General features: G+C 36.0%; 1 protein-coding gene across 3 annotated transcripts in view; it reads right to left on the bottom strand.

Annotated features, from left to right (window-relative positions):
* Positions 1-15,615, bottom strand: part of SLC36A4 (solute carrier family 36 member 4) — a 46,979-nt gene extending 31,364 nt beyond the window's left edge. For 2 of the 3 annotated variants that reach the window (XM_059930591.1, XM_059930592.1), the window contains exons 1-5: positions 15,455-15,615; positions 4,528-4,651; positions 2,837-2,927; positions 1,527-1,615; positions 407-502 (exon numbers count right to left, since the gene is read on the bottom strand). In XM_059930591.1, the coding sequence (XP_059786574.1) occupies positions 407-502; positions 1,527-1,615; positions 2,837-2,927; positions 4,528-4,651; positions 15,455-15,506 (452 nt within the window). In that variant the 5' untranslated portion in view covers positions 15,507-15,615. Of the gene's footprint in view, positions 1-406; positions 503-1,526; positions 1,616-2,836; positions 2,928-4,527; positions 4,652-15,454 lie in introns of those variants that run through there. The other variant, XM_059930593.1, reaches the window with a different exon arrangement.
* Between the last annotated feature and the right edge of the window lie 839 nt (positions 15,616-16,454).

Below are 16,454 nucleotides of genomic sequence, written 5' to 3'. Positions count from 1 at the left end.
ACATGTAGCTAAACACCACAATTTTATTTGAAATAGAGATTGCAACATTTCTCTTGCTTTTTTTCCTTTACTTAATTATTGAGCATGATTATACCAGAGGTTAGCTAGGTGCTTTATAAATATCATTTTATTTAGACTACTATAATAATCCTGTGAAGTATTATTATAAACTCATCTGATAGTGAAATACTAAAACAAAATAAAAATACTTTGACCCAGATCATAAATTTGTAAGATGGTAGAGTTGAGATTTGAATCCAAGTCTGTCTAACTCTAAAGATTGTTTCCTCCCAACTTTATCATACTTTTGTTAATGTATCTTGTCAGATTAAAATGCTTAAAATTAATGTAATTTTAAATATTATTAATACTTAAAATAATTATTAATAACATAGCAAGTACTTACCGTCCCCATGCTGCTTGTTTCTGTAGACAACTCCAAGGACTTACTTCCATAGCAAAACTCACAGTGTCACTATACCCTAACGTTGACCTTTTAAACCTGAAAGTTAATGACATACATGCATATGAAAAAGAAAACTTTTTAATTGGTCCATAAATCCATTTCTTGAAAAGAACATCAGATAAAAGGGCTATACACTGACAGAGGAGTTTTCGAAATTTCGAGATCTGCATACTTCTAAAGTTATCTCATGAAATTAAAACTTTTTATATACCCTTCTTACCGGTATACTAGTTTTTATCCACTATTAAAGTTTATGTATTTGTTGAATTCATATAATGTAGTAATTGTGTTTCACTGATTTAAATGTTTCAATTATCTAAAAACATCAACTGCACTGTTCATGCTTAAATTATTCCATTCTTAGAACGGCATTATTTAACACATCTGTACAGGGCTTTATAATATATTGTTACACAAACTACCTTATTTAATCATCAAAATAGCCATGTTGCCTCTCCTATTTTTTTAAGTATACATTGTTATTTAAAGATCATAAATGACGTGCCCAAAGTTTTAAGAACATTTAGCACCAACAAAAAAGAGTTAAGATTAGAATATCAGTTTATCAGAATAGACAATATTCATTTTTTTAAAAAGTTGTTTCACTATCCAACAGAATCATTTTATGATGCAAAAATAAAGAAAACAAAATATTGTTTTATTGACTATCTACCAACCCACATACCAGCAAAGAGCAGCAAAGGCATTACACCCAAAATGAAATTACTAACAAATTAAAGACCATTATTCTTTAACTAAAAGTAGCCCTGCTGCCTCCATTTTCCCCATATAACTTCCCTGATTTTTCTCACTTACACTAAATAAAAGAAACCATTCTATTTCACTTCTTTTAAAGGAAGTATATATATTCTGACTAGATTGCAATCATATGAAATGCTACCTTTTCCCATATTCATTTTCTTAGACTTATCTATGTAACAGATTATAGGAAATACAACTTCTAGTTGCAAAGCACAGTAGAAATATAAGACTATCTGATACTTTAAGTAAATATATAGATTTAAAATAAATTAAATAGACTTAACAAATCCACATTTACCTCTGACATAGAAAGTGACTGCAACGTACCAAAATGTGCATACAGTGAACAGAAATAATTCCTATAAACACAAGGCTGATTGGTCCAAGCTGTGAGGGAAACATTTTATAATATGTAAATATTTCAGTTTAATAAAAATCAAGTTACCTTATAAACAATGAGACAACAGACTACTAATTTGCAGTGAATAAATATTTGTTAGAAAAATGATTAAAGAGTCATTTGCATAAGGGAAATTAGTGAACCTGATACAGAAAGAATTTAGTAATATTTAAGACAACCACATATGATTCCATCTTATCGACTTGGCTATCCAAACCTATGAATGTAGAGTATAGGTATGCAACAAAGTAGAATAGAATACAACATCATATTTAACATCAGATGGCAAGTCTGTGACTATCAGTGTCTCACCATTATAAGTATATGCAACTATGAATCATTATCTAAATGACTAAAAAGCACTGTATCATCTGGGATTGTGGGCAATCTACTTCTTCTATAGATTGCTTGTTGAGAATTACGTGTGAGAAACTGTGCCTAGAAAATAATTATTTGAAAAAGTGGTACATAAAAAATTTCAAGTATTTATTTACTAAAATTAAAATGATGCCTGATTATTGAGAGACAGACAAAATGTTGCGAAAGTTTATATTTATAATCAGAAATTTTTAAGTTTCTCTAAATTAGGGTGGACAAAGTCCAATGCAGAGAAAGATGATAGTTACAACTGTTGTTAAGAAAACTGGTCAGTTAAAAAAAGTTAAATATAATTTCACTACTTCATAAGTGAATCTCCCCTATCAGGATTCTCTATAATTACAATAATTGTTTCTAACATAACTTTGAATATTTGTTTTCAAAAGATATTGTTATTCCTTTTCTTAACTATTATTCTTTAAGTCTGAAAACTACATATTTTATTTGGAATCTAAAAAACTATAAAATTTCACCAATACAAATACTCTATAAATATATTTGTTGATATGAACATATTACTTAAATTCCTGAAAATCCAAAAGAATAATAAGATATAACCATACCTGGAAAAATCAAATACTGATTTAGGATCTTTCTGTCAAATATTATAAATAAGCAATTAAGTAGAAATGAAAAGAGTAATTAACTCTCATTTTTGGTTAGATATTATTATCACAGTTCACATAATTTTATCAGCAACAGCTAAATGATTATCTAGTTGTCACCTGACCAGGTTATATTTGACTAGGTCAAATGTTAACTTGTAATTTTTGCTGTAAATTAAGACTGATAACTGTATTTTAACTAGAGATTACAAAGATGAGTCTTACCACTATGCCTGCATTTTTTATTGCCAGTGGAAGTCCTAAAAGACCGGTTCCAATATTTCCCTTAAGAAGATGCATAAGAGTTTGTACAAATCTGAAAAGTAAAAGTTGTAAGATTTAAACATTTTAGAACAAAAGCTATTAAAATCACATGACCATGGTTTTAGCATTAGAAGAGAACTAAAAATTAATCTAGGCAAGGAATCAAATTAACATTTCCATTCAACCAGAAGTTGAATGAGCCAAAAGTTATATTTGGTTCAAGTCCTATCTTTGCTACTTAAAAGTGGAATACAACTGTACTGCTGAATTGAATGAATAAGCATTTTCAGAACTCTAATGAAAAACTGATGAACTCATAAAAGTGCTAACAAAAGATCAAGATAAAAAAAAATTAATTACATGGGACTGAGTGAACTGATGAGGATGATTATAATTTTTGTGACTTTCTGTTTGAATTAAAAAAAAAAATCCCACAAGGACACAGAGGCAAAGAATATACAAATCAATTTTCACTGCAAAGTAAAGGAGCTGTTACAGTGGAGGATTACTGGACTGAATGTCAATATTATGACATAGTATGAGTGTGTTTCGTGTTTGGTAATTGCAATCATTGTTGCTTTTGTTGTGGTCATCCATTTACAATGCTTGGTGTCAGTCTATTTATCTCTTGTAAAAATAAAATACAGTGTGTGTGTGTGTGTGTGTGTGAAAAAAAAAGTGGAATACAGAGGGTTACTATGGAGATTAAATGAGTTATTTAAGTGAAAGTATTTTTGTACTTATTAAAGTAATACAGAAAAGGTAATTTTCTCATAAGATTCTTTGCTGCTATGATATTCAGAACAATGTTGAAGATTATATACAGCTAAGCTCGTAAAACAGCAATTTATTGCACTATGTAATCATGATATTAAACATAGTTGATCTATGATTATCAACCTCAGAGGAAGTTAATTAAAAGAAAAAACATACAATTTCTAAAACTATGTGTATCATCAGGTAAGATAAATACTAATTAACTTTCAGACAACATGAACTCCCAAGGGATTTCACCTAAGAAAAGCTTCCAAGAGGCATTTGAAGGAGGTCTCTTGACCAAGAAAAAACAAATTAAACTAGGAAGAATAGCACAAATTTTTAATTTATGAAACAAAAATGCTTGCCTAAAATTTTTTTTACTTTATACTATTCTTTTTTGATCAATTAAAATGTTACTTTGCTTAACTGTTAAATCACTATTAGAATAATACCTTATTCAAATCTATTAATGATGACAAAATAACAAAAAAAGTTTAAAAAATGTTCCACTGCTTTCCTGGGACCATGACTTTGTTTCATACCATTCACTCAACATAAAGAAGTGTTTACTACCTACTTCCCGCGGTCTAACTCCTAACCATTTCAGAAGCCCCTTCTCTTAAAATTTCTTTTCCTCTCAATCTGATCTCCCTTCTTTCAAGATCCATAGCATTTGATACATATCATCATTTTAGTAATTCCTACACACGGCTCTGTAATTTAGATGTATTTCTTCTTTCCCAAATAGACTATAAACGCCTTGAGGGTGGGGACCGTCTCTTATTCATCTTCGTGCCTTCTGTAGTATCTACTTAAGTGCCTGGTCCATAGAAGATGATTGCAAAATATACACTGAGTGAAAAGAGAAAATGACATTTAACCTTAACACTTACGAAATACCCTCTTGATCATCAAGCTGGTAATGCTTCTGAACAGGCAGGAGCTCTTGCTCATGTTCTTCATCTGATGTCCCATCAAAGTTTTGCTCATTTATTAAGGGTCTCATTACATCCATATCTTTAAAAAGAAAAAGTGCTTCACTATCATTTTAAAACTTGGGTTAAAGCTGGTATAAATAACATTTTTAATAGTAGGACATGCCATTTGTACGCATCTTTACTATTTCCACCCTAAGTTAATTCACATTAATACTTTTGAGTTTTACCATATTTAGAAAGAAACAACTAGACTTATTTGCTGGATATTTTGTTTGGACTAAGCAGTGCAAAGTGAAAAGCATAAGTATTCAATGCAAAATGTTTTCTGTTTTGTCTACCTGAGGTTTATAGTAAATGATGATAGAATTATGGGGTGAAAAATGTGAAGAAATAATAAAATGAACTTCCATCTCTTGTTAGCTTCAAATCATACTGAGTACATAAATGGTAATCATATTTTAATTTATTTTTATTCTTAAAAATTAAAAAAAAATTTTAATTGAAGTAGAGTTGTATAATATTATATGTTACAGGGGTATGTATAGTGGTTCACAATTTTTAAAGGTTATACTCCATTTATAGTTATAAAATATTGGCTATATTCCCCATGTTGTACAATATATCCTTGTAGCTTATTTTATATCTAATAATTTGTACCTCATAGTCCCCTCTCCCTATATTGTCCCTCCCCCCTTCCTTCTCCCCACTGGCATCCACTAGTTTGTTCTCCATATCCATGAGTCTGCTTTTTTGTTATATTCACTAGTGTGTTGTATTTTTTAGATTCCAAGTAAGTGATATCATACAGTATTTGTCTGTCTGACATAATGCCTTCCAAGTCCATACGTGTTGTTGCATATGGCAAAATTTCATTCTTTTTTATGGCTGAGTAGTATTCCACTGTGCATACCACATCTTCTTTATCCACTCATCTGTTCATAAACACTTAGGTTGCTTCCATATCTTGGCTATTGTAAATAATGCTGCTGTGCACATTGGGGTGCATGTAGCTTTTCAAATTAGTGTTTTGGGTTTTTTTGTACATATACCCAGGAGTGGAATTGCTGGCAAGCATAATTTTAAATGCTTTAAGAAAATTATAAAGCCATTCCAATCTTTAAATTTTTAGTATCAAAATCTGTTCTTATATCTAGCAATTTTTAGCATGATTTTGCTCCTTCTGAGGAGAAAGATAACACTAGTCATCACTGTCTGTCTTGTTCTTGTAAAATTCACTAAATTCAAATTTATTCAGATGACTGATAAGCATTAGTAAGGTCTGAAGTATAGGATATTTTAAAGAAGTGAAAGTTTGTTCCATTCAAATACATACAATAAACCTATGTAACAGGGAATTGGGGTAACCTAAATGATTTAGTTGGAAATGACTGATTGACATAACTTTTTAAAACTTATTTTGTAATAATTTCAAACTTACATTAAATTTGCATGAATAGTACAAAAAAAACTCCCATGTATCCTTTACAGGCTCAACAAATTTTAACATTTTTGCCATGTTTTCTTTTTCTCTCTCAAATGTTTATCACTTTTTATTAACTATTTGAGAGTAGGTTACATATATCATGCCATTTTGCCCTATCACTAGCATGTATTCCCTATGAACAAGAATATTTTCCTGAATATTCACAGTACAGTTTTCAAGTTCAAGTAGTTTAATATTGATCGATTTTATTTAATCTACATTCTATTTTCCAGTTTCATCAACTATACTAATAAGGTTCTCTTAGTAATTTTTTTGCAGTACAGGATCATGTATTGCATTTAGTTGAGCTATTCTACTAGTTACCTTTGCCATTTTATCTTTTATGGTGCCCTTAATCCTCTTTTTTTCTTAATCTTTTGCTATCTCGTTTATCAGTTTTAAATGGTGTCCTCTGACTTCCACCTATACAACAATTAATGGTCTTATTCTACTTTTGCTTTTCTGTGTCTCTTATTCTCTCATCTTTCAGTTGTATTCTTTCTATCTACTTTGGCAATATACAAAATGCTTTACATACTGTTGTTCAATCATATCCCCACTCATGTCTTAGACTTAAATCTACAATCAATGTATTAAATGCTTGTGATCAGTCCTCTGCCAAAGTTTCCTCAATCATCCCTTGGCTGGAAGAAGTTCATTCTCCTGTAGAATGTGCATCAGCACCACCTGCAGGGCTTGCTTAAACACAAATTGATATACTCCATGCCAAAGCTTCTGATTTTAGCAGGCCTGAGGTGGACCTGAGAATATACATTTTTAACAAGGTCCCAGGTGACTCTGATGTTCCTGGTCTGGGGACCACTCTGAGAACCACTGCTCTAGTAGATTGCTCAGGAAGGGCTCATGGGCTCAGTATTCCCTGAATTTTTGTATGTTTTAAACTATATTCTATAGCCTTGATATGAAGGACAGCTAGACAGAACATCCTTGGCTCACACTTTCTACCCTTGAGTTTCTTGGAAAATGCTGCTCTACTCTTACCTTACTTTGTATGCTATTCTTGAGAAGTCTGATGTCAGACTAATTTTTTCAGCCGTTACATAATTTGTTCTTTTTGCTTGAGGTCCTGAGGAATCTTCCCGTTTTAAAAGTCTAATGGTTTTATTATGATATGTCTTATGGTTGAGCACTCTGAGTTCAAAAGGGTACAAAGTGGGTCTTTTTGATATACAGATTTAGGCTTTCTTTATTTCTGGAAATTTTTCTTGGATTATATCTTTAAGCATTTGTTTGGTTCAAATATTTTGTTTTTCTTTTTTAGAGATTCCAATTACATGCTGGATCTTTGTTGTCTGTCTTCCATTTCACTACTTTCTCTAGAACCATTTTACTGTCTTTCTTTACCTCATTTAAATTCTTCTTTGAAATTCAATGACTTAAATTTTCATTTCAATATATTTCCCTTAGACACCTTGTAATTTATTCTTTATTTATGATTTCTCCTATTGCTAGGCATTTCATGGACAGGGATCCTAGTTTGACAGTATTTCCTTCTGCCAGCACAGTGAAGTTCAGTTTATTTAATGGATGATGTTGAGTTATCAGGGGTCATAGGGAGTAACTGGCATGTCTTCTGGTGCTTTTCCATTTCTGCAGAATCTTCAATTTCCCCCGTTACTTTCCTTCTTCTCTTTACTTCCAGGGATCTGAGGGGCATCTCCACTGCTTTTTTATCTCCTTACCCTCCAGAAGAAATGTTTTGCCAAGGCTGTCTCCTCTATTCCTGCTAATGTTCAAATTCCTTCCCTGTACTCAGTGCTGTGAATTACCAACTCCCCGACCTGACCTCTGTTTAGACTTTTAACACTTTAGTTTAGATTTTCTCTTTCTAAGGGAGATTTTCACTGTGCTTCTTCCAAGCCTCCTGCTCCCCTCTCCTCTTTTCCACAGAGATTCTAAAGACGACTCTTCCACTCTCCATATTTGCAGCAGCGACAGGAGCTCTGTTTGAAATTTTGTTTATTTTTCTATTTACAGATTATTTGAAGTTTGTGGTATCCTTGGTCTCCTATTAATGCTATAAGAATAATTTCATGAATGTGTTTACTTGTGCTCCTTGTTGAATTAACAGGTTTTGGGGGAGGATATGTGGAGAGATTAGGATTTAGGCAGCTGCCATTATCCCAGTGCTATTTGGAACTCAGCACAACAGTTTTTCCCAAGAGTAAAGTTATGCTTTAAGATACTGAAAGATTCTTTAGCTTTGTAATATATTTTGAAATCAGGAAGTGTGATCAGCTTTGTTCTTTTTCAAAACTGTTTGGGATCTTTAAGGTCTTCTGTAATTAAAACATTATGATATTGGCATAATGACAGACATACAGACCAATGGAACAGAATAGAGAGCCCAGAAATCAGTCTATGCAACTGATATTCAACAAGGGTGCCAAGAATACACAATGTGGAAAAGACAGCGTTTTCAACAAATGGTGCTCAGAATACTGGGTATCCACATACAAAAGAATGAAATTGGATTTTTATCTTATATCATACACAAAAATCAACCCAAAATGGATTAAAAACTTATATGTAAACTTGAAACTGTAAAACTTCTACAAGAAAACATAGGAGAAAAGGTTTAGATATCGGTTTTGGCAATGATTTCATGAATGTGTCACCAAAAGTACAGTTAACTAAAGCAAAAATAGGTAAGTGGGATTACATCAAACTAAAAAGCTTCTGCACAGCAAAGGAAACAATCAACAGAGTGAAAAGTCAATCTAAGGAATGGGAGAATATATTTGCAAACCATATATCTGATAAGGGGTTAATTTCCAAAGTACATAAGGAACTCCTTCAACTCAAGAGCGAGAAAAACAAAAACAAATAAAAAAAAAACCTAATAACCTGATTAATAAATTGGCTAAAGATTTGAACAGACATTTCTCCAAAGAAGACATACAAATGGTCAACAGAAAAGATGCTCAATGTCACTAATCATCACGGAAATGCAAATCAAAATCACAATGAAATGTCACTTCATACATGGTAGGGTGGCCATTATCAAAAAGCAAAAGGCAAAAAAGCAACAGGTAAAATTAATTTTAATAACATTTTATTTAACCCAATATATCCAAAATATTATCATGTCAATGATAATGTAATCAATATAAAAATTATTAACAAGATATTTTACATTCTATTTTTCATACTAAGTCTTAGAAATCCAGAGTGTATTTTACAATTACAGCATATTGTAATTCAGACAAACCATATTTCCGATCAGATACACATATGGCTAAAGGCTACCATGCTCGACAAAAGTAGAGTTTTGTGCAGAGGCGTGACATGATCTGATTTATATTTTAACCAGGATTCCTCTGGGCCTATCTTTTCATGTAGAAAATGAGAGTAGTAATTTCTACCTCACAGGGGTTTTGTGATAGTGAAATGGGATAATATATATGAAGCATAGAGCCTCGTCCTTGGCCCATAATAAGTAATCAATAAATATTAGTTTTCTTCCCCTTCCTACATAATGAAATAGTAGATAAAAATTTAGCTTTACACAATTTTAAAATATAAATCTGACATGAAATTAATTCATTTACTACTAATAATTAATAATTCTGAGCACTTATGGGCTACAAACTGTGCTATAATACTGAGTATGCATACAGACAAAATATGTTATGCCAGACAGAAGGAAATTGAGACTAGTGAAGGAGACAAATACTTAAAAACCTAACATTGGATAAGCTTTAATAGAGGTAAGAACATATGAAATAAAACAGGAATACTCATGCAAAGTAATTAAAAATTACAAAATCCAACTTACATTACACATAAAGTCTATTACTTGCCAACGTCTCGCCTTTGGCCAAATTGAATTGGACAGCTCTGAAAAATACTTGTGATTACTATAGTTAAGAATTAACAATGCTTTATACGGTGTTAGAGAATGTTCTGATTTCATTCTTTTACATGCAGCTATCCAGTTTTCCCAGCACCACTTACTGAAGAGACTATCTTTTCTCCATTGTATATTCTTGCCTCCTTTGTCACAGATTAATTGTCCATAGTGTGTGGATTTATTTCTGAGCTCTCTTTCTGTTCCATTGATCTGTGTCAGTTTTAGTGCCAGTACCATACTGTTTTAATTACTGTAGCTTTGTAGTATAATCTGAAGTTGGGGACTGTGATTCCTCCAGCTCTGTTCTTTTTTCTCAAGACTGTTTTGGCTATTTGGGGTCTTTTGTGTTTCCATACAAATTTTAAATATAATTGTTCTAGTTCTGTGAAAAACGTCATTGGTATTTTGAAAGCGATTGCACTGAATCTGTAGATTGCACAATGGAATACTGCTCAGCCATAAACAAGAATGAAATTTTGCTATTTGCAACAACACGGATGGACTTGGAAGTCATTATGCTAAATGAAATAAGTCAGACAGAGAAATGCAAATACTGTATGATATCACTTATATGTGGAATCTAAAAAATACAACAAACTGGTGAATATAACAAAAAAGAAGCAGACCCACGGATATGGAGGACAAACTAGTGGCTACCAGTGGGGAGAGGGAAGGGAGGAGGGGCAATAGAGAAGTAGGGAGTTAAGAGGTACAAACTATTAGGTATAAAATAAGCTACAAGGATATATTGTACAATGTGGGGAATATAGCCAATATATTATAGTAACTATAAGTGGAATATAATCTTTAAAAATTGTGAATCACTATATTGTACACCTGTAACTTATATGATACTGTACAGCAATTATATTTCAGTTAAAAAAAAGAATTAACAATGTCTTATAAAATAAAACATTATTAATCAATGGATATCAAACTATCTAGACAAAATTATTTCTATTTACAAATAGAAAAATATAAATGAATAAGAAATACTAGCTTCATTCAATATTATAAACCATACATTATACATCATATGTATACATTAATGGTGCATACAATTGGAACATTCTTAGGCAGTGCTTTTTATGCTCTCTTATATTACCCAGGCAATTGTTTCAACCTGAATTTTCTAACCTAAAATCAATCTAAATTTCCAGCTGTTGTCCGAATAGAGAAAAATCACATTCATTTAGCAATATGTATTGAAACCTTTAAAATGTTTCTCCTTTTCACCGAGTAATTCCACTTCTGCAAATCCAGTATATGGAGAAAAGGATTTCTGCACAAAGATCTTAATCAAAACACTATACAGAGAATTCGGAAACAACCTAAATGTGCAACAATCACGAAACTGCTAAATTCACTACAGCAGTGGTCCCCAACCTTTCTGGTACCAGGGACCGGTTTCATGGAAGACAATTTTTTCACGGACTGGGAGGGGGAGGGTGCAGCGATGGTTCAGGCGGTAATGCGAGCAATGGGGAGCGGCAGATGAAGCTTCACTTGCTCATCCGCTGCTCACCTCCTGCTGTTCGGCCCGGTTCCTAACAGGCCTCAGACTGACACCAGTCCACAGCCCCAGGTGTCGGGGATCCCTGCACTACAGTACAGCCACTTTATAAACTATGACACTGACAATTAAATTTTGGTTTTGAAGTCTGAATAAAACAGGGAAAATGTATCAATTGCTGAGCAGGAAAAAACTGGATAATCACAGTATGAGTGCAATGATGTTTTTAAAAGTTAATTAAAAATTAAAGAAAGGAAATATATCAACATGTGAATAAGTTAACAAGGATATATACAGACAATGAGAGCGTAAGTACCTTTTTTCTGTCTTTCCCTGGAAAATGTAAAAATAAGAAGAAAGTAATAAACTTGCATTACTTTTACAATAGCAAAATAAAAGAAACCACTTATTTATATTTTGGCAATTGATAAACTGAAAGAAAGTGGGAACAGTTTCTTTTTTAAAAAAATAATGTAAATAATATAATGTTACCTAAATCTATAAACTACTATATGTAAGATGGGAACAGTAACTGTTGTATTCATTTCCGAGGCAGAGAAAATGTCTACAGCAAGAAACCTTCCAGAGGTCCCCATCCTCTTTGAAATAAAGTGCAGACCTTAAGGAAACCTGTATCTTAACAACTCTACCAGTGCTCTTCACGCAGACACCCAATTTTTAAAATTCTTTTTTAAATTAAATAATATTTGGTCATTGTAGAAAATCAGAAAATATAAAGATAAGCAACATTTTTGAAAATAAAATGACCTCATCACCTAGAAACTACTGCTGGCAACATTTTAGAGTATACACAAACACATACACTCACTCCAGTATATTTTCATTCAGTCCCATGGCGTTAAATATTATCTACATGATGATGACTTCCGAATTCGTATCTCCAGCCGAGACATCTCCCTAACTCTAGACATAAATCCACCTGCCTACTCGACATCTACACTTTCATGTCTAATAGACATTTCAAACTTAGCATGCCCCAAACTGAACTCCTGATCTTCACCACCAAACCTGCCCTTCCTGGCTTAACCCATCTCAACTGGCTATGGATTACTGTATAACAACTTATTGCTGCCATCAGGATGCCTCAGGTCTATGCAATGTGGGCCCTTCCTTACAGTTGCTTGAGTATCCTCGCAACATGGCAGCTACCTCGCCCCAAGTAACTAATCCAAAAACGAGAGCCTGGCACAATGCCTTTTAGGACCTAGCTTTGAAGTCAAACATCATCACTTCCACCATAATCTATTCACTAGAAGCAAGTTACTAAATACAGCCCACACTCAAAGGGAAGGAAATTAAGTTCCTCCTCTTGACGAGAGAAACATCAAAGAATTTGTAGACGTATTATACAACCACCACAACATCTCATTTGATGGCAATTTCATTCTTCTAGACACTCAGGTCCCTGGAGTTATCCTTGTCTCCTCTGTCTCACTCTCACCCCTCATCTAATCTGTTAGGAAATCATTCTCGCTCTACTTTAAATATATATCCAGAGTCTAACCATTTCTCTCCACTCCCACTGCTGCTACCACTACTGCCGTGAAGGACATGTCCACCTGTCTCCTGAATTGCTGAAATACCCTGCTTCAACTTTTGCCCCTCACAGTGCACTCTTCACACAGTGTGATCCTTTCAGAATTTAAGTCAGATCATGTCTCTCCTCTGCTGAAACCTTGCACTGGCTCCCCATTCTCTCAGAGCAAAAGCCAAAGGCTTCACATGGAACGCAAGACCCTACATCAGAGGCCTCCAACCCCCAGGCTGTGGACCGGTACCGGTCCACGGCCTGTTAGGAACCAGGCCGCACAGCAGGAGTTGAGTGGCAGGCGAGCAAGCAAAGCTTCATCTGCCGCTCCCCATCGCTCGCATTACCACCCCACCCCACCCCCCGACCTCACCGGGTGGAAAAACTGTCTTCTACGAAACCAGTCCCTAGTGCCAAAAAGGTTGGGGACCGCTGTCCTACATAATCTGGTCTCATCATCACCTTGATCATTCTGCTTCAGCCTCCTTGCCCTCCTCACTATTTCTGTCTTTACTCCAGCTGTTCTTTCTGCCTAGAAGAGTCTTTCCTCAGATACCCACTTGATTAATTCCCTCACCTCTTCCAAGTCTTTGCTCAAGTCCCACCTATTCAATAAGGTCCAGTCTGACTACTTTATAAAATGCTATAAACTGCCCAACTCCCACGCTCTCTCCGGATTTCCCTTACTCTGCTCTTTTTTCCATAGCACTTTTAGCCTAATGGACTTTAAATTAACTGATAATTGTCTTTACTGTTCATTGTCTGCTTCCTCTTACTAGAATATAAGCTCCATGAGAGCAGGAATCTTGATCTGTGTTGTTCACAGATGTATCACAGATGTATCCCAAATGCCTAAAGCAGTGCCTAGCACATAGGAGAAGCTCAACGAATATGTGTTGAATTAATGAAGAGACATAACTTTAAAAAATTAAAATAATTTAGAAAACTTTTTCAGTTAGTAAAAATACATATGGCGCACATCTTCCCATATGACTTTAAAGGGCTATTCAGTATATGACTACACGGCTATATCACAATTTACCTGAACAATTTCCTTTAATTGGACATTTAGATAGTCACCAGCTTTTCTCATTTATAAATAATGTAATGAACATCTATTGATATGTTACATGACTTATTTCCTTGGGAAATATTTCTATAAGTAGAAATGCTGGGTCAAACGATGTGTGCATTTTTAAGGATAAGTATATTATACTGCTTTTACCAGCAATGCATGAGAATGCACATTTTCCCACCTCCTAAGATGGGTTATTAACGAATTTAAAACAGATAAACCTGGATTCCTATCTGGGTACTGCCATTAATGAACTTAAAATTATTCTATCTATAAAACAGGGATAATAATTGCACCGACCTCCCCATTGTTGTGAGGATTAAAGGAAACAAAACATATGTAAAGCACTTATACTGCTCGACACAGTAAACATTCAATAACATGTTACGTTTATTTCTACCATTACTGTGACTTGAAAGAAATCAACTGCAAAGTGCCCTGCACATTATTACAGGACGGCAATCTGTTACTATAATAAAGTATTTCTTTAAAGCTCAACTTCTTTTTTAATCATTTAGCAACGAATTACAAATATTCCTAATACAATGCATATAACTGGGAGGAACAATATTATTACCACCTCGATCTCTATTTTTGTTTTCCTTTTGACAGAGGGAAACCATAAACAAAGTTTTGCATTCCCTGTCGCCAAGGAGACAAGACACCAGAGGAAAGCAGGAAAACAAACTCTGCCAAGTGAGCCAACTACACGTCGTATCTCAGTCTGGTCAGCACGTCCCGCTCGCCACTCCTCGGGTGGCAGACGGTAAATTAAGGATTCACCAGGGACTCCGAACAGGGCTGCCGTGTCTGAAAAGCCAAACTATGGAAACTTCCTTAAAGCATCGTTGGAAAAAAACAGTGAGTCACAGCGAAGGCTCGGCATTGCCTTTGAAACGTACACCAGCGCACGCTACCCGTCAGCGCGCGCACGCGCGCGCGCACACGGACACACACACACACATTTTGACGCCCTCTGTAGGGCCTAGCTTTTCGCCTGACCCAGCTCTCAGGTCGGACAACTCGTTCCTGTGCAGGTGCTGACCCGGAGGTCAGTCACCTCCTAAGCCTCGGCTCAACCCAAATGTCCCAGGGAGGTTTGCTTTGCTGGTTTTACATTCAAACCTACGCCAGACCCACAACCCCAAAAACCTTGACCCCCCAAGAAACACCAATAACGACCGGAAAGCCACTCCGCGTTTCTCGCTGTCTAGGGACAGGAAACGCGAACCCGGATGCGTGGGGCAGGGTGGGCGGCCGCCCGGGCGCCCGCACCGCCCCCCGACCCCTGGCCGAGGCTGAGCGCGGGCTCGGGGCCTCGGCGCTTCCCGCGGACGCGCATCCCTGCGCCACGTCGGCCCGCACCCCCGCCCGCGTCCAGCACCCACCGAGCTCTTCGTGCCCAGCCGCCTCGGCCGCCGCCGGCGCCGCAGCTTCCATCTCTCGGGGGTCTCCAGGACGCCGCCGCCGCGGGACGCGCGCTCCTGCCGCTGCGTGGCCAAGGCCTCCCCGGCTGAGCGAGAACCTCGCCCGGCCTGGCGCACCGCACCCGCGCGGCGGGGAGCATGCGCAGTGGGGCGGCCCGGCCCGGCCGAGGCGCTGGGGCTCGAGGAGCCTTCCTGGAGCGCTGGGTAGCGGCCAGTGAGCAGCGCTCGGGGTAGAAGACCCGAGTGAGAGGAGGTCCGGCTGCAGAAGGGCAGGGTAACGGGAGAGGAGGGACGTTTTGGAGATAACTGGGGGTAGTAACTTAGAGCTGGCGGAGACCCAGGCCTATAGCTCCCTGGTGGGGATGAGGGTGGGGAGGGTGTCTTTACAGATGACCCCGAACTTAAATTCCAGGAGCCCATCTGCTTGCAAGGCTTTAGCATTCTGCAAGGCACCTTGAAGACTGCAAAGTAGGAGGGAATTTGCCCCATCCATGTTGGAGTTGTTTTTCCGTCTCTATGCCTCTGTTTAGAGATAGAGGGTGCCCTCAAATGGCGTTTCATTTAGTCAAATAGTTTCACTTTAAGGATTTTTCAGTGCCCTTCAGATACTTGACGTTAGCCACAGTGTTGAAAGGAAATTAAGGTTAAGGGTAATTATACTGATGCAGTGTCAAATATTCTTAAGCACTATACATGCATTGTCTTATTTAATTCAGAGAACAAGCCTGTGTGATAATTCTAATGTATATATCCATTTTACAGATGTGGGAACTAAGCGCACAGAGCTAAGTAACCTGTCCAAGGATAATAAAGTAGTAAATGGCAAAGATGGAATTCTATCTGCAGCCAGATCTGGGGCTTTCAATATGCAGCTGGCCCCTCAGGTGGGTACATCAGTGGATGAAGCAGGCTTTTGGATAGAATGAAAGTGCTTTAATTTTGAAATTGCTCTTTTTTTTTT

This window comes from Balaenoptera ricei, chromosome 8 (genome assembly GCF_028023285.1).
Source record: "Balaenoptera ricei isolate mBalRic1 chromosome 8, mBalRic1.hap2, whole genome shotgun sequence".
In the NCBI taxonomy this organism is placed as follows: domain Eukaryota; kingdom Metazoa; phylum Chordata; class Mammalia; order Artiodactyla; family Balaenopteridae; genus Balaenoptera; species Balaenoptera ricei.
The sequence above is the reverse complement of the archived record's forward strand: the minus strand, read 5'-3'. Positions and strand labels throughout refer to the sequence as shown.